Below are 27,136 nucleotides of genomic sequence, written 5' to 3' on the forward strand. Positions count from 1 at the left end.
ACCCGACAGGTAGAGAAAGGGGTGATGGGCATCCTATGTGGGGTACTTGCATGTACCTACGAATGAGGATGATGAACTTGTGGAACTCTGAGTAACATTCACATGAGTAGTTACGGCAAGAGATGAAGCTGGACAGATCATGAAAGTCTGTGCTGAGAGATCATGATGTGCAGAGGACTTCGTCAGTCAAGTAGTGATCACCCATGAGAAGCTTCAAAGCTGGAGAGCAACCTGATTAAATCTATCCTCAGGACAGTTTGGAAAGGCAGACAAACAAAGAGAAAGATACCGTTAAAGGCAACTGAGAGAGAACAGTTGTAGGTCATGAGAAAGATGATGAAGGATTGATCTGAGAGGGTGGCAGAAGCGATAGAAAAGACAGAGTAAAAAGTCACTGCGAGGTGGACTCCCCAAAACTTAGTGGTGGACTGGACTGGGAGGGAGAAAATGGGAGTCAAGGATGACTCCAGCCTGCAGATGGGTCAAGGCTGACCCAGTTATGCTGAAGAATGCGGGAGTAAGGATAGGCTGGGTGGGACCAAGAGAACATGACTTTGGTCGTAAACATGTTGAGTTTCATTATTTCATGGACTCCCACATGAGGTAACTAGAGGACAGTGTGACACATGCTCCCATCTAGAACACATATGAGGTTTACAAAAGAATACTAACCAATCTGAAGATGATCAAGCTCTGGTGTGAAGAGTCCATCAGGATAGATTTTGATCAAAAAGTAGATGTATTTATTGTTGAGAAGAACTGGTTCCTTGTACTCTGAGAGTAAGAAATCAGATACAGGTGTATATGGCTTCACAATTTCAGTACCTATAAAAAGTCATGACAAAGAAATTCAATTCTAAAAATCTCAAAAGCTCTGAAAAAAGATGAAACATACTGATTTTATGATGCTATCAGTACAAACTTAATCTAATGTGTATATAATTCTATATATATTATATATATATGTATATGTGTGTATGTATGAGTGTGTGTGTGTGTGTATCCCAAGCCTAAGCACGCTGAAATAATTTACACAAATCAATACTTTACCCATCATATAAACACTGTATGTTTATTAAGCAGGGTATAAGATGATAGGGGTTTATGGTAATAAACTTAGACAACCATCTGTTCTACCAGGATATAAACGTTATAATAGGCTATGAATAAAAAGGCATCAAAAGTTTACACAGAGATGTAAGAAAGTACTCACATAATAACTTTAATCATGCACCAAATTTTAACAATGGTTACTGATGGCCACAGGGATCATTTGGGTTGAGAAAGGGAAGAATTTCACTTTTTACTTTATATATTTTGAATTGTTTTAATGTTTTAATACACAATATGTTACTTTGGTAACTGAAGGAAAAAGATATTAATCCAATTACCTCTAAGAATATAATATTTTTAAAAAAACAGGGTAATTTTAGTAAGAATTCATGTTATATTTTAACTAGCCAAATTCCATACAAAGAGGAGTCACCACACATTGACAAGACCATTTTTTTTATGTGACTCCTTAACATATATAGAATTAATCTGCGTGTAAATTCTAATCCATCATACCAGTTATGGAATGACACCTTGGCACTGGTGATGACGACGGGAGGAACATCCTAGCGCCATGGTAATATGGTGTACCGACCAAGTCAGCTAGACTGACTGAGACTGATGTGAGAATGTGACCTTCTGCAGCTCCAAAAGGCCAAGAAAACGTTAGGCATGGTTAAGGGCATTTAAAACAAGTACACAAGGTAACTTCAGGATGAAAATGAGGGGAAAATTTCCCAGTGAAATCTTTACAGAGCTTCTTATCCCAGGGGCACATGTAAGGACATCATTTATAATCATGCACTCATTTTGAATTTCACAGATTCAGCTCCATAAATGACCCAAGCAGACATGGTTACTAAGAGATACTGGCATGTGTTTCTAGTAGTTTCCCCCCACAGGACCACTGGGCACTGCCTCACCTCTTCCCTTGAGGGTTCTGTGAGGAATATATCCCAGTGCTGATGGAACCCTCTCTCCCTGACTAGCGGCAGTGTCTTTGTTCTCCACATTGCATGGTGTGGCTATGGCTCCCACACATTGGAACATTGCACTGGATTGGACTATCACTCAATCAGCTGCCAGAAACACATATTAATAACCTAAGCGGTTATTTCCTAAAAGATAAGTACTGATTTGGAACTGCTTACCAATAAATAAAATGTTTCCCCAAAGCCTCTATTTACCTTACCTGTAATAGTTAGCTTGAGGTAAACATGTTGCCCAATTGGCACCTGGAGATGAGCGCTTGGTGGTAGCATCAAGCAGAAGAGCTTCGTATCATGAGTAACACCTTCCTTGGAAATTAACTGGCACTTTCTATAGTACAAACCTAGAAAGCGATTCATTTTCTCTTATTGATGAATAAATTAAGTAAGAAGTAACACCAGACCCACTAAATGAAAGCCCAGATTCAGCTTCTATGCTTTTGCAAACTTGAATTTCACTAAAATGCCTATGTACTTTAAAAATTCATCAGGAATCTGAAAATCTTACAGTTAGAACTTCATTTTATTTCCTGAGATAATCTATTTTCTAAAACCTGTTAATACTTCAGTAGGTTGAAAAACAAATCTACTGAGTCTTATTTCCTCATGTCTAATTACAGCATATTATAAGCATTACATTCTAAGAAATTAAAACCTAACTTATTTCTTCATAAATTCACTTTTTACATAATTTCATCTTTTAAGCCTCATGTTCATAGTTACATAAATATATTACAGATGTAAAAAATATTTGATAATCAACAAATTTACATTCTAAAGTCTTTTCTTACAGAGTGGTCTTGAAATTTAAGTATTTAACATTTAACAATAGTAAGACTATTAAATTTAGAAACACTTCTTTGATAAATCCAGGAAAAATAAACAGTCTATTTCTCTATGTTTGTGTATGAATTATAGAACATTTTAACAGTCAAGAAATGATTAAAATTTAAAAATGAACTTTTATGTTTAAGGCTGTATATTCTCATTACCTGGAAAATTAATTTTTTAAAAGATTTTATTAATTTGAGAGAGAGAGAGCACACAGACAGAGAGGGAGAGGAAAAAGCAGATTCCCCATTGAGCAGGGAGCCCAATGTGGGGCTCGACCCCAAGACCCTGAGATCATGACCCGAGCTGATGCCCCACTGACTGAGCCACACAGACATCCCTACCTGGAAAATTAAGTGAAAAATGAAAATTCCCGATTTGTGCTACTAATATACAAATAAACAAAAAGGAACAAAGTGTTTCTATTAATACTGAAAATACTTGAAATTAATATCCCAAGCTCGAGAAATATATACTATTTTTATACAGAGAAAAATAATACCATTTAGGTTAGAAGAACTTGTTATAGAAATTCTGAAAGCATTAATAGTTTCACTTACAGAATTCCTGTAGACCTAAAGAGCATGTCAGACTACGCTGATAATATTGGTTTGTTATTTCCTGTCTTATAAAACAGCATTTATAGAGATGGAAAGGGATTAACTCTGATAATGTATTTCTTTTCTTTTTGGGGGGGGGCACATCCACGTTTTTATTTCGTTTCTAACCTCCATTAACACTAAGTTAATACTGCAGAAAATAGATACATTTGGAAATTGGTCTGAAAAAACAGAACCCATTGGAATAGAAACATGGAAAGTCCCAATGAGAACGACTGTGATACTTCATATTTGAAAGGCACTTCTCCCTTATCTAATTAGTGTTCATGATTAGCCAACTATTCCACGTTTCTCGTCTGTCCTCTGTACAGTCCACGTAACAAGCAGGAAGGGTCCTAGCTCTGGCTGTGAGCACCCAGGAATTCTCTAGAAACTTTGTTCTGCATCCAAGCCCACTGGAGAGCTGGCAATGGCAATGTCCTCACAGGACAGATTCTCAGGAAGCCTTGACCATCCGTGGTGGGGCTCCCGGGAGCAAAAAACAGATGCAGCGGCCCCACAGCAGGAATTCCAGTGAAGGTGAAAATATGGGCTCCATCGCTCACATAATAAAAAGAAACAGTGCCAAGATTCATGTCCAAGAAAATCCCTAGTCGGTGTAAGTGGGGGCTCACCGAGAGAACAGTCACGGGCTTGGTGCTGGCTTGGAAGAGATCTCCTTTTCTCAAGCCCACCATCCAGAAGCCAAGTTCTGCCGATAGCAGAATGGGCCCTTGTCTGTCAGTGGAGTCTCTGCAAACACCCATGTCCCATTTCTTGCTCGTCCCCACATCCACCTCCCAGTAGTGGTGGCCAGAGGGGAACCCAGGGGAGCCTAGGACACAGAGGGCATAATATAATCTCTTGGCTCTGGCCCTCCGGTTCTGTCTGGAATACCCACAGCGGACACTCCTCAGGTCCTCAGAAACGATGAGGTAGTAGTTGATGGTGTTGACATCCAGGGTCACCTCCATGTGACCTTGTGCATGTTTGGGTTCTTGTGCAGAATGGCTTTCTGCTGGGGTTCCAACTCTCTGATCCTCAAAACCAGCCTCGCAAGATGGGTGCCGGGCCAACGGTCCTTCTTCCAAGAGAGCCCGGAGGAGGAGGGGCACCAGAAACCCTCCTCGCCGAGCTCCCTCTGCAGTGAGTCGAAGCAGCAGAGGCAGCAGGTGAAACCACACTTCAGGTACACAGGCCTCTCCAGGTAAGTCAGGCACACAGGATACCTGCTTGTCTCTTGCAAGTGTGCGGCCATGACCACTCAGCCCTGCCCTGGCCCCAGATCTCCCCCTGATTGCAGTTCTCTGATAATGTATTTCCTATCTTAATTATTCCCTCTTTTTTTATTTAATTAAAAATATTTAAGTAGGTAAAGATTGACTCCAGATCTTAGGAAGTGAATGCCTAACACCTAATAATGGTTTGTGGAAAAATTAAATTCACTTATAATCCTAAGAAATCATTTTGGGCATAGTTTCATCTAATTTCTCTTCTTCCCTTGTCCCTTTGGATCTTAAAGACCCTGGTCACTAAATCTTTCCACCTGCCCCCTTGGTAGCTCAGTATGCAGATGCATTTAGAGTGCAGCATTACACATTACACGAAATGGAGGAGCATTACTGAAGTCACCTCATTCCAGGGCCAGGGCATAGCTCAGACCAAATTAAAGCTAAAGGAACGACTGTAACATTATCCTAAAACACCTAATCCAGTATTAGACTGACAATGGGATCAGTGGACACAGGCTCACCTAGAAGGACAAATGAAGGTTCAAATGATCTTGTCCCTTCCTTTCTGGGACAAAGAGTGAGAACACAATCAGAGACCCACATACTATATGTCTGAACATTTAAAAGTTACAAGTCAGATGAAAAACTGTTAAATAAAATATGTTCTATGCTGTATCTTGAAATAGACCTTTGAGGGTTAGGTTCAAATTCAGGATTCCTGAACTCCTGAGTTCTATACAGGAAGATGGCAGAAGGATGAGAGCTGTACCCCCAAATGTCTGGCGATGGCTTTCCCCCCACCCCTTCTTCTCTCACCTCAGGCTCTCTCTGATACTGAGTGGAGACTTAATGTGGGTGTGGACACTCTAGCTCATGTTTAAGCTCATCCTTTTGCTTTCCTCATAAACAGCCTTGGCCACTCCTTGAATGCAAGTGGATTTGGGGCCATCTGAGCAGGAATTCTGGGTTCCAGATAACTAGAGTACAGCTGCTGAAGGAGAGGGTGAACTGAGGTAGACATTTCTTGGCCTTACATACTTCTCATCCTGTGGGAGGGGGTGGGACCAGTAGCTCTCTTACAATGATATTTAACACATGCCCTTCTGAAAAACACTACTGCTACATGAAAGGTTCATCTTCTGACCTTCAACTCTAGCATTTGTCAGAAAGGATTTGCTACACGAGGTATGCATCTTTTTATTTACATTTCAAACACAATGAAAGCCTAGGTTACAGTAATTTACTGACACTTCTTGTTAAGTTCATAGAGTATCCTTGCTATTTAACAAACAAGAGATAATTTCAACATCTTGCCTATTAGTTTGCCATAATTTTAAAGAACATCCAGGTTCTAAAAGTTTAGGAAACACTGAAGAAAGTTTTCATCTTTTAATTACACCGAGGAGAGAGATGGCACAGACAGACAGCTGTGAAACATATGAGGAGAAAAGACCAGGGAGGAGACACGCTGACTACTTCAGGCCACATGGTGCCATTACTTAAGTGTCAAGTTTCTGGCTTGGTAAGCATAAATAATTATATAAGAAAATAAGAAACTGAAATAAATATAAGATGGTGAAACAGAAGCATAAGACAAAAAAATTTGTGTTCCAAACACCTAACTTCTCTTAATAACACACATACGATATTACTCACGGTAATAAATATTAAGGATAACATGATTAATTTGGGCATACTCTTTTCTTCTGGTTGAAAAGAGATGGTATTTTTCCTTCTAAAGAATAGAATTTCACAAGGCTCAAGTCTAGACAAAGTCTTCAGTGGGAGAGAGAACACAAAAAGAACCCTGGTTATGAGTCCACACTGCCTTCCATCTGGTCTTCCACTCCTACTTGAACTTAGTACACTTTTAAAGCACCTGTACACTCTACTTTCCCTACTAGAAAAAGAGGCTTAGAGAAGTTAAATAGCTTGTGCAGAGCTTGAGCTCTGCTCTCACAAAGCAGCTGGAGAAGATGTGGGAAGAGGCAAGATGTGATTAAGAGTTTCTTGCTCCAGTTCATAGGCTTTGTTCAAAAAATATGAGAAGCCACTGTTCTAGACTAGCTTATGGTTTGGTGTCTTCCTCCCTGCTCTAACCACATCAGTTCAAGCATAAATATTTACAGACTATCCCTCCACCCTTTACAACCCAAGGAATCAGTTCAGCAAGTCAAAATTCATCCCAGGTATTTCTCTTCTTGAACATTTCCATTCTCTACTGTTCTCATCAACTGTACTTCTTCTTAGCACTCATTACTACTTTCCATCACCTAAATGTCATTTACTTACCTCCTAATTTGCAATCCACCTTTATTCATTTATTCCTCCAAGATCTTCCAGAACCAATGCAGGGCAACCAATTAGTGGGATTACACACTTAAAAATGCAATCCATAGAAAAGAAACAACCCCAAACATACTAACGTCTATAATAGTTAAAAATGTATTTACGTACATACCTAGATATATCCACATAGGAAAAAAAACAATCTATAACCATTCAATAAAATACACATTCCACTTAGAATCTGTCACAATTCACATAGCAGGGGCCAGGCTGATTTAGTCTTGCTAGCTATTTCTGCCAAGACAGTGATCTTGAGGAGCAATGAAGCTGACTGCAGGGATGATGTCCAGAACACTTAAGTATAAACTATTTCCAAGCACTGTAAAATGTTTAACATTTTGACTACTGATAAAATAGTTCAAACTTATGATGTTATTAGAATATCTTCCTATGCTGAAGATGCAACAAAGTTGGAATATTACTCTTAAAATAATTACATAAGTGCACTTATTTTGTTGTTTTTAAAAAATTATTGAGGCTTTTCACTAATTCTGATAAAGCTTCCACTTAATCTCTAGTAGTTTAGTTTTAATATCCTCACTCAAACCACTTTGTATATATGAATAAGAACACATAGGCTTCCTGGCTGGTTCAGTCAGTTAAGCATTTGACTCTTGATTCGGCTCAGGTCATGATCTCAGGGTCATGAGATCGAGCCCCACACTGGGCTCTGTGCTAGGCATAAAGTCTGCTCAAGATTGTCTCTCTCAAAAAAAAAAAAAAAAAAAAAAGAATACATCCACAACTTGTTGTCAAATACTAAGGATGATAAATAACTGTGGACACATGTCTATTCATATATTAGAATAAAACACAATGAAACAGAATGCTCAAATACTGAGAATTTTCATACATAATTGTTAAATTAGTATTATCAAATCAACAGGAAAGCACAGATTCCTTCTTGTTTCATATTAAGATGTTTTACTACCTCAAACTGATGGGAACTGAACCTTCCAAGGTGAGGATTTTGTGGAGTTAAACTAGAAGAAAGGCAGCTCTTTCTCCAAGACTAGATTCAGTGGAGTTTTAGAGCACACACCATTTAGCAAGATTGTCACGAAATCTGAACACCGCTATACCTAACACCTTTCGTCTCTTGTTCCATAACTAATAATGCAGCCAACACTGTATACTCGAGTGCCGAATCCCCTGCATTCTAAGGTTTTAAACCTTTTCCATTTTATTTTTTAATACAGTAAATATTTCTTACTCAGTTAGAGCCTGCCCCATCTAGTCTGTGTTTCTTCAGATATCACATTTGGGCCATTCTAACAGAGATGAAAAAAGACAGCAAGATGCCAAAGCACTGTATGGTTACCACTGTATGGACAACTCCATGAGTGCTGGGCAGAGGAGATAACTGAAGAGAAAGAAGCACACGGAAGTTTTTCTTTGCTACTTACAAAACTTCTTCATTTCTCGTAATTTTGAATGCTTATTTTGGGCAGCAAAGAAACATGGATGTACAGGCAAAGACTGGGGAGAGGTGTGAGGGTGGCTCTTCTGACCCCAGCAAGAAAATCTGTTCCATAGCGGGCAAGCAGCTTGCCTGCAGAGTCACAGGCCCCACAAAAAGACTCAATTAAACGATTGCTTATAGTGTGTGTCCACAAGCACATTTATGAGTACAGATAGTACCTCAGTGTGTGAGTGCACCCATGTGTGTGATATCTGCAGCTAAGAAGCCATTAAGACAGTATACGTCAAACCATGTGAAACTGTCAGCTTTTTAGGTTAAAAATAGTAAAATATGAATAATTTCACATAGTTCAAATTAGATTAAAAAGACTAAAGTTACAGATTCAATGCATATATTTAACACAAAGGTTTATAAGTGGCTGCTGACATCAAAATTATGACAAAATTTTTTAAACTCTTCTTTACAATTTTGTATCCTGATGTTCATTTACTGAGGTGTTGTTGGCAAATCTATAAAACTAACTCTGTCTCGTGATCAAAGGCCCCACACTAAAGGCAATTACAACTAAAATAAAATTTTAGGTTGGCTATAGAAATAGTAACCCAATTACCTATCAGTTGCGTGCATGCACACACATACAGACACACACGCACACACACAACTTTTCACTTATAATTGTCACTTCTGGGCGGGGGGGAATGAGAAGCAAACAACTTAAAAATGGTAATCTAATTCCACTGATATAGTTTATGTTATCACCTGTTACATTTGGATTAAAGGTAAAAATGAAGTAGTTTCTCTTCTCTAATTATGTTCTTTGTTTTATTTTAAATCTTTAGTGTAAGTAAATTCTGAATTTGACATGAGAAGGTATCGCATTGTAAGTTTTAGATTTAAATGTTTATTTTCAAAACTTCATTTAGCTAAGAAATTTTAATAAGAGGAAGCCAGCATGCTAGTATTGTAAGACTCAGTAATTTTAACATACTGAAAACCTAGGACCACGTGACAGACTATAAACATTTGACATTACTGACAGCAAGTTAATCATAATAATTTGATAGAAGTATTCAGCTTTACTAGTGACTAATCGACAATTTCTGTCATGATTTAAGGAATGGAAAGAACAAGGAAGAAATTACCTTTGCTAATTCAGTCACATACATAAATGCCTCCCCTAAACTCCAAGTCATTTTCCAAAATGGAAAACCCAATTCAATGAAAAATACCCACATTGCTCCAATTTCAGACAAGAAAGATAAAACTTAACTGTGGGGGTTCGTGACTCAAGAAGAAATTTATGGCAAAGATAAAGAGTTCATGGGAAGCCTCGGGAAATTACTGAGAAAACCTGAGTGATGCCCATTCTAACAATTTCCAAATGGAGGTCACCCTTCATTCTTAGTATCATTTATTTCTTGGACTTCACTTTTATCTGGTTTGCTATGATTTTTCAATCACTAGATAGATACTATCAGGGCAAGAGATTTCACTTTAATAATACTTCTTTTCATTGCCATGGTCTTCTATCTATTTTCTTCTGATCTGCTGGATCACACTATTATTTCTCTATGTTCTCTCTCTCTTGCTAATACCACAAAATTCAGACCTCTGCTCCTATAAAAGAATTCCATTTGGCCTATAACCACTTGTGGCTTACATTTTTCTTTCTCTACAACTTGCAAAATGCCTGGCATAATAACTACCTAGTAACAACCTGAAGCTCTTCCTGGAAAACCATTCTTAGTTCTTGTTATTTGTTTGAAAGTTATTTTCACAACATTGCTGGAAATTCACCTCTTTCGAGGAGTGGCTCCCAATGAAACTCATCTGCATCTGTTTGCTTGGGGTTACCTTGGAATATGCTCAGTCTGTATTACAGAACTTGCTCTTGTTGGTCTGCTGCTTTATAAAAAAGTATTCTTCAATCTCATGTCAGTGTGTGTTCTTTCACTTGGGAAAATAATTAGCACAGTGCCTAAAATAGCTTTCTACTCACCGTGGCTATGCAAATTAATGCTACCTGATAACTTCTCTGAAATTAAATATCCACAAATATAACTTTGTAATTTTTAAAGTATTTATAATAATTTTAAATATTTAAAGATACTAAAGTGAATACATGTAGTTAATTCCTTTTAACTCCCCTAAAATAATAACAAAGGGGTGTGTGTGGGTGTGTGTGTGTGTGTGTGTGTTTGGTTATTTTTTAAGGCATAAGCCTGCAAGGACATAAAGAATGGAAATAAGAAAAAGCAGCAAAACTTTAAGAGCTGACAAGGCAAAGAAATGACTGGTAACTGACTCATCAGACTCAATAATGCTGATCTTAAATTAGAAGTAAAGAAAGCCAAGATTTGACTCACTTGTAACAAAAAATCCCTGAAGGCTCAGAAATTGGCAGGACCAATTATATCTGAAATAAGAGTGAAGCTGGAGCTGAAACCACTTTCTGGGTGAAAGTTCATTTAAGAAATCTAGATGCCAAGATGCCCTTCAACGGATGAATGGATAAGGAAGATGTGGTCCATATACACGATGGAGTATTATGCCTCCATCAGAAAGGATGAATACCCAACTTTTGTAGCAACATGGATGGGACTGGAAGAGATTATGCTGAGCGAAATAAGTCAAGCAGAGAGAGTCAAGTATCATATGATCTCACTTATTTGTGGAGCATAACAAAGAACATGGAGGACATGGGGAGATGGAGAGGAGAAGGAAGTTGAGGGAAACTGGAAGGGGAGATGAACCATGAGAGACTATGGACTCTGAAAAACAACTAGAGGGTTTTGAAGGGGCGGGGGAGTGGGAGGTTGAGGAACCAGGTGGTGGGTAATAGGGAGGGCAGGTACTGCATGGAGCACTGGGTGTGGTGCAAAAACAATGAACACTGTTACGCTGAAAATAAACAAATAAAAAAAATAATTAAAAAAAAAAAAAAATCTAGATGCTCCCACCTCTACCTTTGCTCAAGTCTTCCCCTATTTAGCATAGCCACATGACTAAACTTCTCCTATTCTGGGAAAATATTAGAAGTGTACTCTCTAGAGTGGGTAAAACAAAGGGTCTTTGGATTGGGTATATGTTATAGGCTGAATTGTGTCCCCCTCAATTTTCCTATGTGGAAGTTATAACACCCCATACCTCACAACGAGACTAGTTGGAGACAGGTTCTTTTGAAACATGAATTAAGTGAAAATGAGGTCATTAGAGGGGGTGATCCCTAATCCAGTGTGATTGATATCCTTGTAAAAAGAGGCAATCAGGGCACAGACACACAGAAGGAAGATCATGTGAAGATGGCCACCTACAAGCCAAGGACAGAAGCATCAGGAAGAACTGACTCTGCCAACACCTTGATCTTGGACTTCTGGCCTCTGGACAGAGAAAATAAATTTCTGTTATCAGGCCACTCAGTCTGGTACTTTTGTTATGGCAGCATTAGCAACTAATACAGTATTCTAGGCAACAAACAAACAAAAGAAATTAAGTTTACAGATACCTAGCCTTCTTTCCCCATAAGACTTCTGAAATTCTGGATGCAAAGTAGGAGACTGTCCATTCTCAAGTCTCTGACAAAATACAGTCATTGAACTTGGGAACAAGAAAGCAATCCACCCATACAGTTAATATAACTGTCAATAAGTCACACCTACAGTCACAATGTTTCTGCGTACCTTTTAGAGTGACACCCCCAGAAATATGAGCACTTAATCAAGGATCAGCAGACCTTCAAAGAAAGCATCTAACATGAAAGATAGACTAAAACAAACAAATGAACTTTGGGGGCACAGGTTACATGGGAAGAGGGAAACTCAAAAACTCTATCAAAATATAAGAGATGCTATTAAGAATAGGATACTAGGGGCACCTAGGTGGTTCAGCTGGTTAAGGGTCCAACACTTGATTTCACCCCAGGTCATGATCTCAGGGTTCTAAGATGGAAGACCTGTGTCGGGCTCCATGCTGGGCGTAGCACCTGCTTGAGATTCTTTCTCTCCCTCCGCCCCTGCCTACACCTCTCTTCCTCTCTTAAGGAGAGGGAAAAAAAAAGGATGCTAAAACAAAGGAACAGAAATCAAGAGTTCTTAGAAGTTAAAAATAGGACAGTAGAAATGAGTAACTCAGTAGAAGAGCTGAAAGATACAGCTAAAGAAATCACTCAAAAAATAGAGCAAAAGGGCAAAATTGAAAATAAGAGACAAAAAATGAGCTATTTATAAGTTTAAAAGGTTTAAAGTAAGAATACTTCTAGACAGCAAAAACAGACTATGAAGAGAAGGAAAATCAGTATTTCTCAGAACTGAAGGTCATAAGTTTCCATAATGAAAACACAGCACAAAGGAGAAAGAGCCAGCATGAGAAATGAAAACAGACCCATATTAAGGCATATCAAATTGTGAAATTTCTTAGAACAAGGATTTTCAAAAAGAAAATATAGTGCCCACTTACTATGTGAAAATTCATCAGGTAGAACACTTAAAAATATTCAACCCTGTCTATAAATGTTATACTAACATTAAAAACCTAAAAAAAAAATAAAGGAAAAAGGGAAATGAATGAAGAAGGAAATGAATTATATCCTTCTAAACTGAGACAATGGTTTAGATAATCAGAAAGACAATAAACATATCTTCCTTAATATAAAAAAATGAGATGTGTATACAAGGTATAAACTTAAACTTGGCTATACACCTTTTATAAAAAGGAACCTGAAAGAGTAAATGGTTGAACAATAGTCTAATCACAAGTTTGCTTCCCCATTCAGGTATCACTATCTAATAACTTTGTAATGCCTAAATATTAGGTAGTAGAGGCTAAAATTTAATCTCTATTAAAAAAAAAAGAGTTTTGGGGGCGCCTGGGTGGCTCAGTGGGTTAAGCCTCTGCCTTCGGCTCAGGTCATTGTCTCGGGGTCCCGGGATCGAGCACCACATCGGGCTCTCCGCTCGGCAGGGAGCCTGCTTCCTCCTCTCTCTCTGCCTGCTGTTCTGCCTCCTTGTGATCTCTCTCTCTCTCTGTCAAATAAATAAAATTTAAAAAAAAAAAAAAAAGAGTTTTGCAAACAAGTAAAAGCTAAAGGAGTTCATCACCACTAAACTAGTCTTAAAAGAAATGCATGAGGTACTTCATTAAGCTGAAAAGAGAGAGCACTAATCAGTAACAAGAAAATATATGAAAGTATAATTTCATTGGTAAAGGTAAATATATAGTAAAGGTAGTAGATTAATCACTTACAAAGCTAGTATGAAGGTTAATGACAAAATTGATAAAAACTAATTATAATAATTATTAAAGTTTACATAAGAAAAGGTTCTTATTAAATGTAACATCAAAAACATAAAACGTGGGTGTGGGGAAAGAGTAAAAATGTAGAGCTATCGAATGCATTCAAACTTAAGTTGCTATCAACCTAAAGCAGACCATTACAAATATAGATTTTTATATGTATGGCCTCATGGTAATCATAAAGCAAAAGCCCACAGTACATATATTAAAGGTAACAAAAAAAATCTGAAGTGTAACACTAAAGAAAGTCGTCAACTCTTAAAGGAAGAGAGCAAGAGAAGAAAGGAACAGAAAACTACAAAACAGCCAGAAAAGAATTAATAAGATGGCAAAAAGTATATACCTATCAATAATTACATTAAAAGTAAATGGACTAAATCCAGTAATCAAAAGATATAGAATGGCTGAATGAATTAAAAAACAGGACCCATCTATATAGTGCCTACAAGGGACTCACTTCAAATGTAAGGAGACACACAAATAGAAAGCAAAGGGATGAAAAAAGATGTTTCATGAGAATGGAAACCCAAAGAAAGCTGGGGTGGCTATATCATATCACACAAAATAGACTTTAAAATAAAGACTATAATCAGAGACAAGAAGGATTATTATATAATGATAAAGGGGTCAATCCAGGGGAGCCTGGGTGGCTCAGCAGATTAAAGCCTCTGCTTTCGGCTCAGGTCATGATCCCAGGGTTCTGGGATGGAGCTCTGCATCGGGCTCTTTGCTCAGTGGGGAGCCTGCTTCCTCCTTTCTTCTGCCTGCCTCTCTGCCTACTTGTGATCTCTGTCTGGCAAATAAATAAATAAAATCTTTTTTTAAAAAACGGGTCAATCCAACAAGAGGAAATAACATTTGTAGACACCTATGTATCTAACAGAAGTTAGAGTACCTAAATATATCAACCAAATATTAACAGACCTAATGGGAGAAACTGACAATACAGTAATAGTAAAGGACTTTAATATCCCACTTATACCAGATAGGAAATCAATAAGGAAACATTGGCCTGAAATGACACATGAGACCATATTGACTTAATAGATAAACATGGAACATTCTAACCAAAAGTAAGTAACAGAAAACACATTCTTCTCAAGTAAACATGGAACATTCTCCAGGACAGATCATATGTTAGGTCACAAAACAAGTTTAATACATTGAAGAAGATTAAAATCGTATCAAACATCTTTTCCTGCTATAATGGTATGAAACTAGAAATCAATTACAAGAAAAGTGAAAAATTCACAAATGTGTGGAGATTAAACAGTGCACTTGAACAACCAATGGATCAACAAAGAAATCAAAGGAGAAATCAAAAAAACTTCCGGACTTCAAGCTCTATTACAAAGCTGTCATCATCAAGACAGCATGGTACTGGCACAAAAACAGACACATAGACCAGTGGAACAGAATAGAGAGCCCAGAAATCGACCCTCAACTCTATGGTCAACTAATCTTCGACAAAGCAGGAAAGAATGTCCAATGGAAAAAAGACAGCCTCTTCAATAAATGGTGCTGGGAAAATTGGACAGCCACATGCAGAAAAATGAAATTGGACCACTTCCTTACACCACACACGAAAATAGACTCCAAATGGATGAAGGACCTCAATGTGAGAAAGGAATCCATCAAAATCCTTGAGGAGAACGCAGGCAGCAACCTCTTCAACCTCAGCCGCAGCAACATCTTCCTAGGAACAACGGCAAAGGCAAGGGAAGCAAGGGCAAAAATGAACTATTGGGATTTCATCAAGATCAAAAGCTTTTGCACAGCAAAGGAAACAGTTAACAAAACCAAAAGACAGCTGACAGAATGGGAGAAGATATTTGCAAACGACATATCAGATAAAGGGCTAGTATCCAAAATCTATAAGGAACTTAGCAAACTCAACACCCAAAGAACAAACAATCCAATCAAGAAATGGGCAGAGGACATGAACAGACATTTCTGCAAAGAAGACATCCAGATGGCCAACAGACACATGAAAAAGTGCTCCACGTCACTCGGCATCAGGGAAATACAAATCAAAACCACAATGAGATATCACCTCACACCAGTCAGAATGGCTAAAATTAACAAGTCAGGAAATGACAGATGCTGGAGAGGATGTGGAGAAAGGGGGACCCTCCTCCACTGTTGGTGGGAATGCAAGCTGGTCCAACCACTCTGGAAAACAGCATGGAGGTTCCTCAAAATGTTGAAAATAGAACTACCCTATGACCCAGCAATTGTACTACTGGGTATTTACCCTAAAGATACAAACATAGTGATCCGAAGGAGCACGTGTACCTGAATGTTTATAGCAGCAATGTCTACAATAGCCAGACTATGGAAAGAACCTAGATGTCCATCAACAGATGAATGGATCAAGAAGATGTGGTATATATACACAATGGAATACTATGCAGCCATCAAAAGAAATGAAATCTTGCCATTTGCGACGACGTGGATGGAACTAGAGCGTATCATGCTTAGTGAAATAAGTCAATCGGAGAAAGACAACTATCATATGATCTCCCTGATATGAGGACATGGAGAAGCAACATGGGGGGGTAGGGGGATAGGAGAAGAATAAATGAAACAAGATGGGATTGGGAGGGAGACAAACCATAAATGACTCTTAATCTCACAAAACAAACTGGGGGTTGCTGGGGGGAGGTGGGATTGGGAGAGGGGGAGCGGGCTATGGACATTGGGGAGGGGAGGCGAACCATAAGAGACTATGGACTCTGAAAAACAACCTGAGGGTTTTGAAGGGTCAGGGGTGGGAGGTTGGGGGAACAGGTGGTGGGTGATGGGGAGGGCACGTTTTGCATGGAGCACTGGGTGTTGTGCAAAAAGAATGAATACTGTTACGCTGAAAAAATAAATAAAAAGGGAAAAAAAAAAAAACTTTGAGACAAATGAAAAGTAAATACAACATATCAAAATTTATGGGATGCAGCAAAAGCAGTTCTAAGAGGAAGTTCACAGTGCTAAACCTTACCTCAATAAACAAAAAAATCTCAAATAAACAAACTAGCTTCACATCTCAAGTAACCAGAAAAAGAAGAACAAATGAAGCACTAAATTAGTAGAAGGAAGAAAATATTAAAGATCAGAGTGGAAATAAATGAAACAGAGACTAAAAAGACTAAGAGCTGGTACTCCAATTAGATAAATATAATTGACTTTTAGCTAGACTTACCAAGAAAAAAAAAATAGGGCTCAAATAAACAAAATCAGAAACAAAAGAGAAGATGTTATAACTGGTACCACAGAAATATAAAGGATCTTAAGAGAGTTCTATGAACAATTATATACTAACAAATTAAACAACCTAGAGGAAGGAAATAAATTCCTAGAAACATACAATCTTTCAAGATCAAATCATGGAAAAATAGAAAATCTCAATGAACCAATTACTCGAAAGGATTGAAATCAGTAAGTAAAACCTCACAACAAACAAAAGTCCAGGACCAGATGTCTTCACTAGTGAATTCTACAAAACATTCAAAGTAAAGTTACAGGCTAATACCTTGATGAACATAAATGTAAAAATCTTCAACAAAATATCAACAAACTGGACTCAACAATACATTAAAAGGATCATATATAATGATCAAGAAGGATTTATACTAGGGACACAAGAATGGTTCAACACCCACAAATAAATGAATGTAAATTAATTAATAGAAATCATATGATCATCTCAATAGATGCAGAAAAAGCATTTGACAAAACTCAACACCTATTTATGATGGAAACTTCTAACAAAATGGGTAGAGAGGGAACACACCTCAATGTAATAAAGGTTGTGAATGACAAGTCCACAGCTAACATCATCCTCAACAGTAAAAAGCTGATCAGGAACAAGACAAGGATGCCCCTCTCACCACTTTCATTCAACATAATACTAAAAGTCCCAGTTACAGTAAGCAGGCAAGAGAAAGAAATAAAAACCATCAAATTAGAGAGGAAGAAATAAAACTATCACTATTTGCAGATGACATAAAATTACACAGGAAAAAACCCTGAGGACTCCACCAAAAAGCTGTTAGAAATAATAAATGAAGTTGCAGGATATGAAATCAATATACAAAAATCTGCATTTCTAAAAGTTAATAATGAACTATCAGAAAGAGAAATTGAGAAAACAATCTCATTTACAATTATATAAAAAAGGAATAAATTTAACCAAGGAAGTGAAAAACCTGTACTCTCAAAACTGTAAGATATAGATGGAAAAAATTGAAGATGATATAAATAAATGGAAGGAAATAGTATGCTTATGAATTGTAGGAATCCATGAATTTTGTTTTAAAAAAATGTCATACTACCCAAAGGAATCTATAGATTCAGTGTAATCACTACCAAAATACCAATATCATGTGTCACAGAACTAGAATTAATCCTAAAATTTGTATGGAATCACAAAATCCTCAGATAGCCAAAGCAATCCTGAGAAAGAACAAAGCTGGATGTACCATACTCCCAGTTTTCAAACTATACCACAAAGCTATAACCACAAAGCCATAACCACAAAGCCATAGTAAGCAAAACAGGACAGTAGCCATAAAAACAGACAAATAGATCGACAGAACAGAATAAAGAGCCCAGAAATAAACATATATTGATACATATATATGTACAGATGTATCAGTATACATATACAATATATGTGTATATATCTAAATATTTATATATAGATATCTCAACTGATTAGATATATTAAATATATACATATATTTAATATATATATTAAATATCAATTAATTTATGACAAGAGAGGCAAGAATATATACAATGGGGAAAGGACAGTCCCTTCAAATAAATGGTGCTAGGAAAATAGGATACTACAGGCAAAATAATGAAAATAGCCTATTATCTTATATCATACACAAAAATTCAAATAGATTAAAGACATGAATGTAAGACCTGAAACCACACACTCCTAGAAGAAAACAGATGGTAAGCTCCTTGACGTTGATCCTAGCAATGATTTTTTGGACCTGACATCAAAATCAAAGGCAAGAAAAGCAAAAATACAGTGGGACACTACATCAAACTACAAAAGCTTCTACATGGAAAAGAAAACCATCAACAATATTTGCAACAAACTCAATACCAAAAAACAAATAATCCAGTCAAGAAATGGGCAGAAGACATGAACAGACATTTCTCCAAAGAAGACATACAATGACCAACAGACACAGGAAAAAATACTCAACATCACTTGGTATCCGGGAAATACAAATCAAAACCACAATGGTTAAAATTAAAAACTAAGATGTTGGCAAGGATGTGCAGAAAGGGGAACCCTCTTACATTATTGGTGGGAATGTGAACTGATACAACCACTCTGGAAAACAATATGAACTGGTACAACCACTGAGGAAAACTTCTTCCTCAAGAAGTTAAAAATAGAGCTGCGCTTTGACCCAGCAATTGCACTACTGGGTATTTATCCAAAGGAGATTCGAAGGGGCACATGCACCCTATTGTTCATAGCAGCAATGTTTACAATAGCCAAAATATGGAAAGAGCCCAGATATCCATCAATAGATGAATGGATGAAGACCATCAAAGCTAACATCATCCTCAACAGTAAAAAGCTGATCAGGAACAAGACAAGGATGCCCCTCTCACCACTTTCATTCAACATAATACTGAAAGTCCCAGTTACAGTAAGCAGGCAAGAGAAAGAAATAAAAACCATCAAATTAGAGAGGAAGAAATAAAACTATCACTATTTGCAGATGACATAAAATTACATAGAAAAAAACCCTGAGGACATCCATCAAAAAGAATGAAAGCCAGCCATTTGCAATGATGTGGATGGAACTATAGGACATTATGCTAAGCAAAATAGTCTGAGAAAGACAAATAATATATGATTTCATTCATATGTGTTATTTATTTAAGAAACTAAACAAATGAACATAGGGAAAGGGAAGGAAAATAAAATAAGATGAAAATAGAGAGGGAGGCAAACTAAGAGACTCTTAACTATAGGAAACAAACTGAGGACTGCTGGAGGGGAGTTGAGTGGGGGAATGGGGTAAGTGGGTATTAAGAAGGGCACTTGATGTAATGAGCACTGGATGTTATATGCAACAATGAATCACTAAATGCTACCCCTGAAACTAGTAATACAGTATATGTTAACTAAATTGAATATAATAAGAAAATTTTTTTAAAAAGAAAACCATCAACAAAATGAAAAAGAAACCTACTGAATGGGAAAAAATATTTGCAAATTTTATATCTGATAAAAGGTTAATATCCAAAATATATTTAAAAAACTCATACAACTCAACAACAAAAACACAATCTGATTAAAAAATAGATTAAAAATCTAAAAACAAAATTCAAAGGACCAGAAGAGATATTTTTCCAAAGAGGACATACAGATGGCCAACAAATACATGAAAAGGTACTCAACATCGCTAACCATCAGGGAAATGTAAATTAAAACCACAATGAGCTATCGCCCCACACCTGTGAGAATGGCTATTATCAAAAGGACAAGAAATCATAAGTGTTGGCAAAGATGTGGGGAAAAGGGTATCGTTATGCACTACTGGAGGGAATATAAATTGGTGCAGCCTCTATGGGAAACAGCATGAAGGTTTTTCAGAAAATTAAAAATAGAAGTACAATATGATTCAGCATTCCACTTCTGGGTTTTTATCTGAAGAAAATGAAGACACTAATTTGGAAATGTATATGTACCTCCATCTTCATCACCGTATTATTTACAGCAGCGATATGGAAGCAACCTAAGCGTCCACTGATGAATGGATAAAGATATGGAATATACACATATAGAGAGAGATACAATGGTATACTATTCAGCTAGTTTAAAAAAGAATAAAGGCCTGCCGCTTGTGACATGGATGGATCTTGAGGATATTATGATGGGTGAAACAAGTCAAACACAGAGAGACGAATACTGTATGATCTCACTTACATATGGAATTGAAAAAACAAAACAAGGGGCGCCTGGGTGGCTCAGTGGGTTAAAGCCTCTGCCTTTCGCTCAGGTCATGATCCCAGGGTCCTGGGATCGAGCCCCGCATCGGGCTCTCTGCTTGGCAGGGAGCCTGCTTCCTCCTCTCTCTCTCTCTGCCTGCCTCTCTGCCTACTTGTGATCTCTGTCAAATAAATAAATAAAAATCTTAAAAAAAACAAAAACAAAACAAAACAAAACAAACAAACAAACCCAAACTCATAGATATAGAAAACAGACTGGTGGTTGTCAGAGGTGGAGGTGGTGGGGTGGGCAAAATATGTGAAGAGGGTTAAAAGGTACAAACTTCCAAATATAAAATAAACAAATCATGGGGATATAACATACTGCATAGTGACTACAGTTAATAATACAGTAATGAATATTTGAAAGTAGCTAAGAAAGTAGATCTTAAAAGAGCTCATTACAAGAAAAAAAAATTTTTATGACCGTACAGTGACAGATGTTAACTAGACTAACTGTGATGATCATTTCACCACATCTATAAATATCAAATCACTATGTTATATATCAGAAACTAGTATATAATATTATATGTCAATCATATCTCAATTTGAAAAAAGGAGGAAAACAGATACCATGACCTTTTATAACTTCTTACAGGGAGATATGAGGGCCCTTTGGCTCCTCCCAAAATAGCCTTCCAAACTCTGGTACAATTGCACTACTGACACAATTTCATCAATACAGGACTCAAAATAATAGCTCAGCATACCTGTATCTTTCCTTGGAATAAGTGAATTATGATTCTCTAAGGGGTGACCAAGACGTTTCCAAGAAGTAGTCTCTTTTTTCTTTAGGACAATCTCTATTTTTCCCACATTCTCAACAACTCGCACTAAAAAGAAGATAAATTCCATTTGTATTCACTGAAACTAAATATAACACATTACTTTAAAATCAGTCTTCCTCAAACAATACAAACTTTCTGATCTGATATGAATAACAGGGATCAATAGTAAGATAAGGCTTCGTATACATATTTGTCAAAACTGTTTATCCCTTAAATGATATTAAATCAACTTATTTTATTATACGAATCAAATTAACTTTTTTCAAACTAATTTATCAAGAGCCAAACTAATAGGTACTGCTAGTTTTCATACAAGCCCAAATATGGCCATGGCAAGTACTTAACACACAGTTTCAGGAGGGAAAAAAAAGGAGTGGGCTGACATACACAAATTAGTCACTGAGTGGACCTATAAAAGCAAATTTAATTTATACTCTTCCATATCTTAATTGGGATCTGAGGCGTTCTTATGAGTATATTCAGTAGATCAATTCTGAATGAATAAACAAAAGAAAAAGCTTCATGAATAATTATGAAGTACATATGAATCTTAAATAATTAAAGGTTTTAGGGTATCTTTTAATTTTTGACTGAGTTCAGAATCTATGGGTATAATATAATAATAAAATACAGACTTTTATATACTGGTTACATTTTTTGAATTGAATATGCTTTTAAGGCCCTAAAGTGTATTTCAGTTTCAGTCTTCAGAAAAAATCTGTTCTTCCTCAAGGTAAACACATAATTCAACAGCAACTTAACAATAACTTTTTAAGACAGATTAGTCAAATACATTCATTTCAATGAACACTGATTTGAAGCTTAACAAATATAGAAACATGGTCCTTGACTTTATACAATTTACAGAGCTTGCTACCATATATAGGAAAGAGAAAGCACAGAACCAGTATAAGGTATTCTGACAGTACTTTGAAACAATAAATTACATATATACACACATATATATATATTTAAGTATATATATATTTACACATATATGTGTGTACTTATCTCTATATATCTATATAGTGAAATATAATTCAGCCTTAAAAAAAAAAGGAAGAAAAAAATCCTCCCATTTGCAAGAACATATGAACCCGGAGACATTACACTAAATGAAGTAAGCCAGACAGAAAAGATAATACTGCACAGTAACACTTACATGTAGAATCGTTAAAGAAAAAAAAGTCATGTACTCATTAAAAAGGGAGTAGAGGGGCACCTGGGTGGCTCAGTGGGTTAAAGCCTCTGCCTCCGGCTCAGGTCACGATCCCAGGGTCCTGGGATCAAGCCCAAATCGGGTTCTCTGCTCAGCAGGGAGCCTGCCTCCCCTTCTCTCTTTGCCTGCCTCTCTGCCTACCTGTGATCTCTGTCTATCAAATAAATAAATAAAATCTTAAAAAACAAAACAAAACAAAACAGAGTAGAATGGTGGTTGTGGTGGTTGCCAGGCCGGTTGGCTGGGGGGGAGGGGCGCAATAAGGGATGGGGAGAGGATGACAAAAGGGTACAAACTTTCAGTTAAGACATGAATAAGGTCTGAGGATCTAATGTATAACCATGGTAACTACAGTTGATAATATTACAATTCCAATTTGCTAAGACAGTATTCAAAAAAGTAAATATGTGAGGTGACGGATGCATTAACTCGATTGTGGGAATCTTTTTTACAATGCATACAAATCATCATGCAATTAAATATATTACAATTTCATCAATTACACGTCACTAGAGCTAAAAACAAAAGACAAAAAAAAAAAAAAAACCAACAACCAAGAAACTACCATTCTATGAATCTTCTGCTGTTAAACAACTTTATGAAATCCACACTGTACTTTTATATGTAGCAATATTATAATTTAATATGCTCTGTCAATATTACACATTTATATTTATACACCTAAGAAAAATTTGTCTGGTCTAGCATATTTCTACATATTGCATGTCAGGAGGAGGGCAGAGATAAGGAGATTCGAAAGAAGAGAAGAATGTTCTTCCAAGGAGAGAAAAAGGAATGGTAAAAAGATGAAAGGAACAAAGAGAAAGAAAAAACAGAAAAAACCTGAAACCAGCAAGAGAACATATTTATAAAAAAATTAATGTATTTATTTATATAGAAAATGTTACATCTTTGTTTTGTAATATGAAAATACACATATGAAAAATAAGACAAAGGTTGATTTTTCTCTTTCTCTCTCTCTCTTCCTGTGTAGGTATGTATATATGTACATGTATACATACACATAGTTATTTTTTGGTAGCTTACCAGAAAAATCTTCCTCAACTTCATGACTTAGCCCTAGGAAAGAAAAATAGGTTTAGTTAAAATCCAACTTCAATTCATACGATCTATGAACATAATGTAAGATCATCTAAACAGTTCTTATATGCACTATGTACTATTTCAAATCTCTCCAGCTAAATAAAACATATTTTGACAGCCAGGAGAAAGAAACTGTATACAACCAAAATGTTCAACTATCTGAATATAAAAAGACATACAGTTTTCAACTTTTCAATTTCTCTCCTTATTAAAAAGCAAATACCCAATTGCCCATAAGTGAGTAGCCACTCTAGTCCAAAGATGGTTCCAGACTGACAAACCTACAAACCAACAAGTGAGCAGGCAGGTAGGGACGCAGCCCCTGCAGTGCGCATGCTCTAGCATGTTCGCAAGTAGATGTGCGTACAGGCCAGGCTTGGGTCTAGCTCCGTTTTCTCTTATTGTTCTCTAAGGTTGCCTATGTATTCAGTTATTGAAAGAAAACTGTTGAGTCTCTGTATGTTATCTTCTAGGCATTATGGATACAACAGTTAATGAAAGAGAAATACCGCTGCCTTATGGAAATCGCATTCCAGAAGGGTAAGAGAGATGAAAGAAATATTTTTATAGACACCTGCTCTAAACTTCACTATGTTAATATGGTTATCTAGAACTTATAGTTCTGCATTATTTTAGCCCTTCTGACCCAATATTGGCATCCAAGAGTCTCATATTTTTTGACTGTGGAATTTTTTTTCTTTTGTATTGTGCGTTACATATTGTTAGCTGTAGTGGGAACAAAATTGGCCATAAAGCATTTGAAATATAGTAGATGGTGGCACAGAGGTTTTACTTAAAGAAAAATCATGCAGTGCTAATGAGTAATGTATATTTTTTTAGACATCTGAGTGTTTGGTTAAAACTCTCCCAATATACATTAGATCTTTTATTTTAAGATTTTTTATTTATTTATGAGAGAGAGAGGGCATAGGTAGGGGGAACAGCAGCGGGAGAGCGAGAAGCCAACTCCCCTCAAGAGTGGAGAGCCAGATGCAAGGCTCAATCCCAGGACCCTGAGATCATGACCTGAGCCAAAGTCTGACACTTTACCGTTAGAGCCACCCAGGCAGTCTTCCCTATGTGTTAGATCTTATGCTAAAAAAATTGGACGAGTTATTTCTACAAGAAAAGTTTAAGGTTCCAGTTTGATTAATCTACTGAATGGAGAAAATAGGAAAGAAAAAAACATTTATCAACTCTGATCAAATTCAAGACAAAAGGTACATCATTAATACAGTAAAGCAGTGAACAGAATCCTCAGTCAGCTGATGTCTGGGCAATCAGTCTCTGTTTTGCAAAAGTAAATGATATAAGAATACCTGCTTCACACATAATTTTCTTGTTATCATAGTTTCTATGTGCTTCATTTCTATCTTCTAACTAGAATAACATCACCTTCATTAGAGTAGAAGAGGGTGAAATCCCAAAGTCATTTGGGTGAAAAGTGGATTAAGAATCTGGTACTTTAGATTCCAGATTTTAGTCCTAGTTTGTTTTTTCTGATCTCTAATTTCTCAAAGCAGACAGAAGTGACTGTATGGTTGATCTCTGGTCATGAAGGAACAGGAGGCTGAGGAATACAGTACAATCTTACAATCTCTGCTGCAGCCTCTTACTTCCCATGACAGAGCAGGCAAAAAAACAGGCCCACAGAACTAGCACTTGGTGATGGCTGTTCGGTAGGAGCTCGTGCTGGGCCTCCAGAGATCTGTCTGTAGGTGTCAAGTAAAAGACACTTAACAAAGCCAGGGCAACAAATACTTCATATTATGATTGATTTTGATTGCATCCAATTATTTAAACTTGGGAAAATGAGGTCATGCTGCCATTTCCTAGCCCCATCATTAGTATAAAGAAAAAACAGAGTAGAAATTGATCAGAAATGACAAACCAATTGACAATATCAAATAAAATATTACAGCTATCTAGATTGCAGACTGAGTTATTGTCAAACTTAAAGAAAACTGGTGTTGTTTCCATTAATATAAAGTACTTACCAACATGTATGATATATGAAGAATCCTTGATAATTGTTTCTGCTCTAAAGGAATTATCCTGATGATCAACTATTATTGAGTCTAAATTAATATCCTTAACAGAAAGCAAAAAGAGAAAGATTATAAAGTAAAATTTTCCCCAAATTTTTAAATTAAACTTTTAAGATAATCCACGGATATTCATATTGCCCTTCTTTATAGTATCCACAAGATGAGTAAAGGTTACATCTGTTTTTTTCTCATACAACACAGTTCTCCTTCAAAACACGCAGTGCAATTTTAATTATAAGTTTGTCTCTCCTTAATATATATGTCATCCACTCATCTCTAAGCTCTAAATGTATGGGACTGTCTAGAATAGTGCTTAGTACCTAGTAGGTGCTCAATAAATATTTATTGAATAAATAATTTGGAAAAAATTAGAATCAGACCAGCAATCAAGATATATGTTGATTTTAATCTTTCTACTATTATGTGATGCTGGGCAAATTACACCACCTCTGACTTCAGCTTATAAAAGGCACTAACAAACTTTTAGATAGCTCTAATTTCTGCATAGCCTTTTCCAAGCTATTTTGGTACCTATCTTTTATACCATACACTGAACACATTATTCCACATAGAAATCTTCCCCCTTCTCTCAGTCATTCATCCCCGTGCCTCACTGATACTACCAAAAGGAGTAGACCCCAACCTCCCTAGGCTGTGCCCTCTTGGTTTTGGACTGCGTGATGAGGAGAAGACAATAACAAGACGGAGTGGAAGGGGTTCAAGTGGTGTCTCTAGCCCTCCAGGCTGTATCAGGCAGAGAACAGAGCCTGGTCACTCCACAATTCAACAGCTCATATGTGATTCTGCTATTACAGAAGTGACATGCAGTCTCAAAAAATCCTAGCTGCCAGAACTTATCTTTAAATTTACATAGTTCAAGTGTGAGAACCTTGCCAACTGCTGAAGGATCTATTTGGAGATGTTATATGTTGTCTGTGTACTTATCTGATTTCCCAGACAGACTAATAAGTCCCATGAAAGCCAAGTATCTACATATCTGGCTCATCATTAGATCCCTGAATTCTTAAATAGTATTGCAAATAAAGTAGGAGTTCAATAAGTACTTGGTAAATCAATTGTGTCCTTAATTTTAGTTTCAAGGGGGCATTTGAATCCCATTAGTGGTTTAATATTACTAAGCCACAGTAATGCAGTCTCTACTGTATTCTCAAATCCCAATTCATGT

General features: G+C 36.7%; 1 protein-coding gene across 3 annotated transcripts in view; it reads right to left on the reverse strand.

The window, feature by feature from the left end:
• LOC123942484 (cytochrome b5 reductase 4) overlaps positions 1 to 27,136 on the reverse strand; it is a 97,938-nt gene that overhangs the window by 17,802 nt on the left and 53,000 nt on the right. For all 3 annotated transcript variants that reach the window (XM_046006436.1, XM_046006435.1, XM_046006434.1), the window contains 5 exons: positions 25,900 to 25,993; positions 23,846 to 23,878; positions 21,502 to 21,624; positions 2,246 to 2,386; positions 673 to 825 (listed from right to left, as the gene is read on the reverse strand). In XM_046006436.1, the coding sequence (XP_045862392.1) occupies positions 673 to 825; positions 2,246 to 2,386; positions 21,502 to 21,624; positions 23,846 to 23,878; positions 25,900 to 25,993 (544 nt within the window). The remainder of the gene's footprint in view (positions 1 to 672; positions 826 to 2,245; positions 2,387 to 21,501; positions 21,625 to 23,845; positions 23,879 to 25,899; positions 25,994 to 27,136) is intronic.

The sequence above is a fragment of the Meles meles genome, chromosome 5, assembly GCF_922984935.1.
Source record: "Meles meles chromosome 5, mMelMel3.1 paternal haplotype, whole genome shotgun sequence".
In the NCBI taxonomy this organism is placed as follows: domain Eukaryota; kingdom Metazoa; phylum Chordata; class Mammalia; order Carnivora; family Mustelidae; genus Meles; species Meles meles.